Genomic DNA, 8,755 nt, shown 5'->3' with positions numbered 1-8,755 from the left:
CAGAACCTGACTTCCCTCAATCAAAGGGATTGCCCCGGGCCTCTGCTTTATCAGGTGGCTGGTGGGACTGGAGGAAATCCTGGGTTTCTGGGGGTTTGGGTGGCTGGTGGAAGTGCAGGAAATCCTGGGGCTTTATCGAAGGCCAGCAGCCTGGAGTTGAGAGGACAATGTGACAATCTCTGTTTGCAAAGCATCTTCCAGCAGGAAGGTCCCCAGGATGTCTCTGGGACATCACCTTGGCGACAGCACGTCGCAGCGTGAGAACGTTTGGAGGAGTCAGTCCTTGCTTGAGATGAGTTTTTGGGGTCGGCATTTGGGGATGAACCCAGCTGGATTGATCCTTGGAAAACTGGAGGGAAAACGTGCCCGTGCTCAGCATAAACCAAAAAGCAGCAGGGTGATAATTACAATAATTTCATCCTAAGAGCAGCTCTTGCCTCCAGGTTTCTCTGGAGGCCTTTGGTGTTCAGAGCCCACGGCGCTGAGCGGGGTTTGTGTCCTGCAGGTGACGTGGAAAACCTGACCCCTGAGAAGTCCTTCGAGGGCACCAAGGTGGGCGTCGGGAACATCGTGCTGGCTCTGTACAGCGGCCTCTTTGCCTATGGAGGATGGTAAGGCACAGCCCTCTCCCTTCCACACTGAGCTCAGTTCCAGCTCCAATTCCAAACTGAAGCTCCTGCAGGACTCCTTTTTGTCAGTCCTCTGAGCACCTGCTGCTCCATTTGCTGTGGAAAAAAAGGCCACTTGTAGCCATCCTCATCTTGGAGTGATGTGGGTTGGGAGGGACCTTCAAGATCATCCAATGGGCAGGGACACCTCCCACCATCCCAGGTTGCTCCAAGCCCTGTCCAGCATGGCCTTGGATATCAGCCATCCTAAGTTCTCCCATGGGATCAGTGCCTGTGCCCCTCCTGGAATCCCTGTGCAGATGAGTTAAACTGCAGGGGTTTATTTAACCAGAATTAACTGCTGTCCTTTTGAAATTACAGGAATTACTTGAATTTTGTGACAGAAGAGATGATAAATCCATACAGGTAGGTGTGAGTCCTGGCATGACTTCCCTGGGGGAAAAGCAGCTGTTTTGGGGAAGCCGCTTCCTCGTGTGTTTAACAGAGGAGGAAGCCAAGGTCTTCATCTGGAAAAAGAGAAAACAAGATGAATTAATGACCTTCTACCTCCTGGAATCAGGGAAAGGGAACAATAACCCCTGCAGGAGCAGGGCTGTTGTTTTCCCTGCTCTCCCGTGCCGTGTTATCAGCGCTGGGAGAAATCTCTGCTTCCTTGGCCTGACACCTCTGTGAGTTATGGGCCAGGAAAGAGCACTCAGGGCTTTATTGCTGCCTTGGTTCAACTCCCACTGAGCATTTGTGCTGCTGTCCATGTGTTTGTGCTGCTCTCCATGTGTTTGTCCCGTGCTCTTCCCATCCTGTTGAGCAAGAGCTGCTTCCTGCTCTGCCCGTGCCTCTCAGGGTTCTCTGGGGCCCTCAGCAGAGCAGGACAGTGCTGAGAAATCCCTTCTGCTCCTGGGAAGGTGCCTGGGAGCTGCTGGGAGCTGAGGCTTGGGGGCACTTGTGCAAGAGCCCATCCTGGCTGACCCTGGGGGTGCTTTGGTCCTGCTGGGAAGCACAGGGCTGGATCCGCCCCTTCCCAGAGAAACAGCAAAAGGGGGGCTGGATTTTGCAATTATTTTCATGTCTGCTGGATGCAGTTGTGGTATTTGACTCTGCTCCTGCAGCTTGGCGCTCTGCAGGAGCAATTAGAGTGGCACCAAGCAGGGTTTCCTTTTGCACTTTCCCTTCACAAATGAAATTAAACTGTTGGGAAAGGCAAATGTGTACCAGCACAGGCTGTTCACAGACCCACTTAGGCTGTGCCTGACCTCCTTTTCTTTGAGTTCCCTCAGTCCAGACAGCTGAGTTTAGGTAGAGCCTAAAACTGCCCGGTGCATCTCTGAGATTCCATCTCCCCCAGGAATCCCCCCAGCACAAGGGAGCTCCTTTGCCCGGAGAGAATCCCCGTGCTGGTGCCACTGGATATTTTTAATTAAAAGTGATCTTGGATTCCTGCTTGCCAGGCAGCCAGGGCCTCTCCACGCAAAAAATCCCTTCTGCCATCATCCTTCCCTCTCCATCTGCAGCCTCCAGGCTGTCCAGGGGCCATGCAGTCCTTGAGGCTGGAAAAGACCTTTAAGGCTGTGAACCAGCACCATGTTCACCACTAACCATGGCCTGAAGTGCCACATCCATGTGTTTTTTGAGGGATGGGGAGTCCCCCACTCCTTGGGCAGCCCGTTCCCTTGTGGATATCCCCTGTCCCATGGGAGCAGTGTGTGCCTGGGACACTGCACACAGGAAAGCCAGAGAACAGAGTCCCTCAAAGCCAGCGAGCACGGGAGGGTGGCGATCCCTGGGAGCAGCAGCTCCCTCCCGCGAGCTCCTCCAGGACAATGGATGTTTTTTTCCTAGAAACCTGCCCCTGGCTATCATCATCTCCCTGCCTGTTGTCACGCTGGTGTATGTGCTGACCAACTTGGCTTACTTCACCACGCTGAGCACCGAGCAAATGCTGACGTCCGAGGCTGTGGCCGTGGTAAGATCCCGCTGCTCCAGCCTGACTCATCCCAGGGCAGGTGAAATCAGCCTTGGAATCACTGCACACATCTCCTGCTTTGTTCCAGGCTGGTCAGGGCTGCTTGCAGAAGCCCTGATGTTGAGCAGAAGATAAAGAGCAGGGAAAAAAAAGAGCGTGATCCTGAGGGGATTATCCTGGGCAGCAGTGAGGGTGGCACTCAGTGCTGCAGCTTCATTCATGCTGGCCTTGTGACTGCCATCAGTTACCAGAGCTTGATATTTATTGGGAAAGGTCACTCAGTCAACACTGAACTGGATTGTTCTCTCTCAGCATCTTCCTTGTTTTAATTAAGAGAGAAAAATAATACTTCTATTAGTTGAAATGCCAGTGTGGTCAGGAACCCTTACGGCTTCAGAAAGGAGCAGACCTTGCAGACTGAGCCTGACCAGGATTGTTCAGGGCTTTAGGGAGAATGTCCCAGTCCAGGATGAGCTGAGCCCCTCAGGTGACACCGCTCCATCCTTCGGGTTGGGACTGAGGCCCTGCTCCAGCCACAGCCTGTGCTGCAGGGAATCCTGGAATGGTTTGGGTGGGAAGGGACTGAAAGCTCATCCCATCCCACACCCTGCCATAGGCAGGGACACCTTCCATTGTCCCAGGTTCTCCAGGCCCTGTCCAGCCTGGCCTGGAACAGCAGAGGTTGGAAATGGATCCCGTATTGTTGGTGCAAACCCGCAGTGGAGCAGCACAGGCTCAGCCTGCGACAAAAAGCTGCAGGGCCAGGTCCCTGCGTGTCCCCAGGGCTGGGTCCCAGCTCCTGACTCAGCACTTGGCAGGAGCTGCTGTCTGAGTTTCCTCAGAGTTTCCGTTTGGTCTTGAGCTTTCCGATAGCTGGTGGATAAATGTCGTGTCCTGGCCCCGAGGGAAGGGCTGGCTGCTGATGTATTTTAGCAGTTCCACAGTCTGCTTTTTCAGGAAAGGGGAGCAGCACATGGGAATATGGGAAACTCCGTCACAGCTTCAGCACTGAGCTGTGGCATTTGTTGAGATTTCTCCAAATACTCTTTGTAGGCAGCTCTTGAGTTTTTTGGGACACGGTGAGTGTGAAATGTCTCTTCTTGTCCCCCATTTAGGATTTTGGGAACTACCACCTCGGTGTCATGTCCTGGATCATCCCTGTCTTTGTTGGGCTCTCGTGCTTTGGGTCTGTCAATGGATCTCTTTTCACTTCTTCCCGGTAGGTTCCTTGCTCAATCCTGTGGGTTTTGTTTACAGGCTGTGCTCAGTTCCTCACCCTTTGGAGTTCTCCTCCAGAGAGTGGCTGTGGGCAGACACAAAGTCTGGAGGGCCTGCAGGCCAAGTGGGGAATGCAGGAAGACAAAGTCAGACTTTAAACCAGATTAAAGGCAACCTTTCAGTGGTGTCAATCTTCTGTTCCTCAGGCAAAGTCCTGGTGAGGTCAATAAACAGAACCAGACACAGGCTGAGGGCTCGGGGCTGCTGAGAAAGTGGCTTTCATGAGAAGCAGAAAGTTGGGAAACTGCAGGGGTGAGAATCCCTCGGGAAGGGGTGAAACGCTGGGCAGGGGCAGGACTGACATGGTTCCGGCTCTGACACATCCCTGGGTTGCCTGAGGAGTCACTTAATTGCTGTCCCTGGAGAGCAGGATAGAAATCCATCCTTCCTGCATTCCTTGGCCATGTCCAGCCTCCCTGGTGAGCAGGGACTGGTGTTCCAGGCCTGCCTCGGGGCCGTCAGGGCTGAGCTCGGGCTGCCCCCACTTGTTCTGTGCTGAGCAGAGAGCCCTGCAGGGCTGTGACTGGACTGTGTCCCCTCTCTGTGTCCCCTCCCAGGCTGTTCTTCGTGGGATCCCGAGAGGGGCACCTGCCTTCCATCCTGTCCATGATCCACCCCCGGCTGCTCACCCCCGTCCCGTCCCTCGTGTTCACGGTGAGCCCTGGGGCCGGGCTGGGGGATGGATCAGGGCTGGGATCCCCACAGCCATTCCTGCATGTGCCCACAGGACATGGACTCTTCCCCTCATGTCCTCATTGTCCACTTCTGTCTTGAATTCTTCCCATCCCTGGAAGTGTCCAAGGCCAGGCTGGACAAGGCCTGGAGGAAGCTGGGATAGGGGAAGGTGTCCCTGCCCATGGCAGGAGGTTGGAACTCGAGGGCCTTTAAGCTTTGAGATCCTTCCAATCCAAACCATTCCATGATCCTATGAAATGGTTCCAGGCACCAACTGAAAATAGCTTAAATAAGTAAGAATTAGTGTGATCCCTTCCCTGGCAGGTATTTCCCCTGAATACCCCGTTCAGTGTTGTAACATAGGTGGTTTTGCCTGCTCCCTTTCCTAATGGCCTTTTCCCTGAATTCAGTGTGTCATGACCCTGCTCTATGCCTTCTCCAACAACATCTTCTCAGTCATCAACTTCTTCAGCTTCTTCAACTGGCTGTGTGTGGCCCTGGCCATCATCGGGATGATGTGGCTGCGCTACAAGAAGCCAGAGCTGGAGAGGCCCATCAAGGTGAGAACAGGGTGGGCACTGCCAGGGGACCCCTTCCCAGCACCAGGGGAGGCTCAGCTGCTGGTCCTGCATGGAAAAGGGGCTGGGACTGCAGGGCAATGTTGTGTTGTAGCTAAAGGAGGTGTCCCTGCTGCTGAATCCATGCAGGAGCACAAAGAGCTGCCCTGGGGACAGCACAGTGAGGGAGCTCTGGGTGACAGGGACAGGGCTTTGTGGTGGGATTACTCTCCATGAGTCCCAGGACAGATCCCAGGCTGTGGCTCTCAGTGTAACACTCTGAACCCCTGTGGAATTCCCCTAAAATAGTTTTCTGCTAAAGCAGCCAGCCCGTGCCGAGCTCTGTCCCCGGTGTCCTTGGCCAGCTTGGCAGCCCCGTATCCCATCTGGGGGGAGGCCAAGATCCTGTCAGCCCCTGGTGCCTCTCCCCCAAAAGCTGTTTTTCCCTCATCCCATGGCACACTCGGGTCCGTGCCAGGCAGCAGCACCCACAGGGAAACAAACCCACGGGCCTGGACTGGTGACTTCCCAAAGGGAATCTTTGCTGGCTCCTCCCTTAGGTTTTGGGGTTTTCTTCTCAAAGCTGGGCTGCTCTGGTGGATGCCCTGCCTGCAGTCCCCTGGGAAACAGCCCCAGCTTGTGCCTCTGCTGGCTGTGATGTTTGGTGCTGATGATTTGGATATGGAATTATGGAACTGAGGTCCAAAAAGGTGCTGAGAAAGGCTCTTGGCCATGGGGGAACAATAGTTCTGTCCCTCCCAGGCTGGATAAGCTCCTGGAAAGCCTCCCCTGGCACATCTCCTAAGCTGCCCCTTGCTCCCTGCTCAGGTGAACATCTGCCTGCCCATCTTCTTCATCCTGGCCTGCCTGTTCCTCATCGCCGTTTCCTTCTGGATGACGCCCAAGGAGTGCGGGATCGGCTTTGCCATCATCCTCAGTGGGATCCCCATTTACTTCTTCGGGGTCTGGTGGCAAAACAAGCCCAAGTGGGTTCTCCAAGGCATCTGTGAGTATCTCCAGGGAGGAGCAGCTTTGGCTCCCAAAAAGTTTCCAGTGCTGTGCTGCCGTGCTGGCTCTCCTCCCCCTGGAGGAGCTTCCAAAATCCTGGATCTGCTCCATTTTTCTTTCATGGGAACAGGTTTATCCTGATGATTGCCATGTGTGCCAAGCATCCAAAATAAATCCCGATGTGCAATAATGGCAACGTCTGGGACCAATACCATGTTTTTGGGGGGTTTTAATCCTGGCGAAGAGGTTGTTAGCAGCAGAGCTGAATTCCCTGCTCCTGGAAGAGCCCAGGGCCAAGCCTTTGCTCAGCAAAGAATCCCTTCCCAGTGGTGTAGGAAGGATTGAGCACAGCTGGCCACAGTCTGACAGCTGAAAATCCACAATTAGTCCCAGCCCATGGCTTAGGCCGTGCTGACATTTGGGATCCAGGCAAAGCTTTCCTTGGCATCCCATCTGTGGCAGCAGAGCAGAGGGAAGGGAAGCTCCCCTGGATGTTTTCTCTCAGGTTTATTTTTAAGGCATCTGCTCCAAGGTTTTCCAGCAGCTGCCACAAGGCCAGGGTGTGTTTGGAGGGATGGAGAGGCTGTGCTTGGCACATGGAACCTCAACAACTGAGCCCAGAAAGTCAGTCCCTGCTGCCCGGGTAACTGAGCTCAGCAGCTGCCTCCCCGCTCTCCTGCAAGGGGCTGACCTAGAAAAGCAGGCAAGGAGAAGTGCCCAGCCTTAGCTGGGTGTTTCATGAGGAAGAAAAAAGCTTTCAGCAGCACTCAGCACTTGTTCTTCTTCTTCTCCCCCGTCTCTCTCTCTGTCCCCTCTGTCCCACACTCACTTTTTTAACCTGAGGTAATTGGATCACCTCCAACTGATCTGAGTCTCACTTGGTTGTGCTTAGAATTAGTTTTGCCATGCAGGAATAGTTTGTGATCTCCAACCGGAGCAGAGCAGCAGGGAGCAAGGAGCATTTGGATGGGTGGGATAATAAAATTACTCCAGTTTAGCACCTTCTCCTGGGAAATCTGCACCTGGAATGGTCCCTTGAGTCCCACCTGCCCTGGGCCAGGCAGTGGCCTCTGCCCTGTGTGCAGGACAGGGGGCTTTGGGTGGGTTTGTCCTTCAGAAGAGGCTGGGGGCTCACATGGTTTTCAGAATTGGAAGTAAAAGCTTCATCTTGGATTTTCCATGCTGATTCCTGACTCAGTTTTGGCTGCTCACATTCAGAGCATCCACAGTTAGGTCCACAATTAGTATCAGCAGGCAAGGAGAAGCTGTGTCCAGGAGTCCTGGAGCAGCGCAGGGTCCTTGCTGCAGGAGCAGAGCTGGTGTGAGGTTTGAATTCTGGGATGGAGCAGGGGAGCATCCATGGGATGGAGTAGGGAATATCTGGAGTATTCCAAGCCTTCAGTTGTACTTGGACTCAGGGTGGGGAGGTGGAGGGCTCAGCCCTTCCCTCATGGACCCAGGTTTCTGCTGGGGGTGATCCCTGACCTTTCCTTTGCTTTCTCTGCAGTCTCCACCACTGTGCTGTGCCAGAAGCTGATGGAAGTGGTTCCTCAGGAATCCTAGGCAAAAAGCAGGGACTCTGAGCTCGAGGAAACGCACAACGTTATTCTGAGATGACACAAGGATCCGACCCCTCACTCCCCAGTCCCAGGCACCGGAGCTGCCTCCCGCTGCCACCACTGCCCCAAGGCTCTGCTCACCTCCTGCTGCCCCTCCAGCCCCTCCCAGCCCTGCAGAGCAGCCAGAAGAAGTCCTTGGTACGAGCCAGGAGGAGGAATTCCAAAGGGCAATTCCAGAGGGGTGCTGCCTGCACCCTCTGTGTGTGTGTGAGGGCTGTGCTTGGCTCTGGGGGGCTCCTTTGCTTTGGCTCTGGGATCTGCTGGAGCCTGGTTTGAGTGTTCAGAGTGTCTGGTGGGGGCTGGGGCTGCCACAGAGCCGTGGGGGGGTCCTGAGCTGCCTTACCTGGCCCAGGTTGGGGGTGGGAAGCAGAGGTTGGCTGATGTTGTCTCCCTCCCCCAAACTCACACCCCCATGTTCTGCTGGACACTGGGCGTGGGGGGGCCTCATCTGAGTGTCACTGTGCCCCTCACTTGGGGCCCTGCCACCCTTTGGATTTGGGTCACCACTCTCAGATCCATGCCAGCTCCCTGCTGCTGAGCCAGTCCTCCAGGATGCTCTTCCCCACAGTGCCCATCCCTGGGAATGAGCACTGAGGGGGGAGTTCCTGCTGAGAAACCCAGGAGCTGCAGGCAGCAGAAGGCCAATCCTTGGCTTGCTCATTCCATGCTTTTCTGTGCCAGGCTTTCATCCAGCATGGGATGAGCAGCTCTGTGCTCTCTGTCCTCATGGCCCTGCTCAGGGAGCCATGTTTGCCCCTAAAGCATGTGCTGGGAGAAATAAAGGGTGGGGATTGCCCTGGCACATTCCCTGGGCAGTCTCTCCATGCTCTGCCTGGTGCTGTTCCCTTTGTCCTGCTGTGTTTCCTCTGGAATGTGCCACAGAGATGGGACCAACTGGCTCTGGGCTGTGGAGAAGGGCAGATGTCCTGGCTGGCTGGAGCCACCTCGGGCTACTGGAGATCATGGAATGGTTTGGGTGAGAAAGGACCTTACAGCCCATCCAGTGCCACCCTTGCCATGGCAGGGACA

General features: G+C 54.9%; 1 protein-coding gene across 1 annotated transcript in view; it reads left to right on the top strand.

The window, feature by feature from the left end:
• The window catches only part of SLC7A5 (solute carrier family 7 member 5), a 29,228-nt gene extending 20,695 nt beyond the window's left edge, over window positions 1-8,533 (top strand). Inside the window, exons 3-10 of the mRNA XM_068203178.1 lie at window positions 506-611; window positions 990-1,034; window positions 2,466-2,589; window positions 3,705-3,808; window positions 4,425-4,521; window positions 4,953-5,102; window positions 5,928-6,105; window positions 7,615-8,533. Coding sequence (XP_068059279.1) covers window positions 506-611; window positions 990-1,034; window positions 2,466-2,589; window positions 3,705-3,808; window positions 4,425-4,521; window positions 4,953-5,102; window positions 5,928-6,105; window positions 7,615-7,670 — 860 coding nt within the window. The 3' untranslated portion in view covers window positions 7,671-8,533. The remainder of the gene's footprint in view (window positions 1-505; window positions 612-989; window positions 1,035-2,465; window positions 2,590-3,704; window positions 3,809-4,424; window positions 4,522-4,952; window positions 5,103-5,927; window positions 6,106-7,614) is intronic.
• Window positions 8,534-8,755: the final 222 nt, after the last annotated feature.

The sequence above is a fragment of the Anomalospiza imberbis genome, chromosome 12 (genome assembly GCF_031753505.1).
Source record: "Anomalospiza imberbis isolate Cuckoo-Finch-1a 21T00152 chromosome 12, ASM3175350v1, whole genome shotgun sequence".
In the NCBI taxonomy this organism is placed as follows: Eukaryota; Metazoa; Chordata; class Aves; order Passeriformes; family Viduidae; genus Anomalospiza; species Anomalospiza imberbis.
The sequence above is the reverse complement of the archived record's forward strand: the minus strand, read 5'-3'. Positions and strand labels throughout refer to the sequence as shown.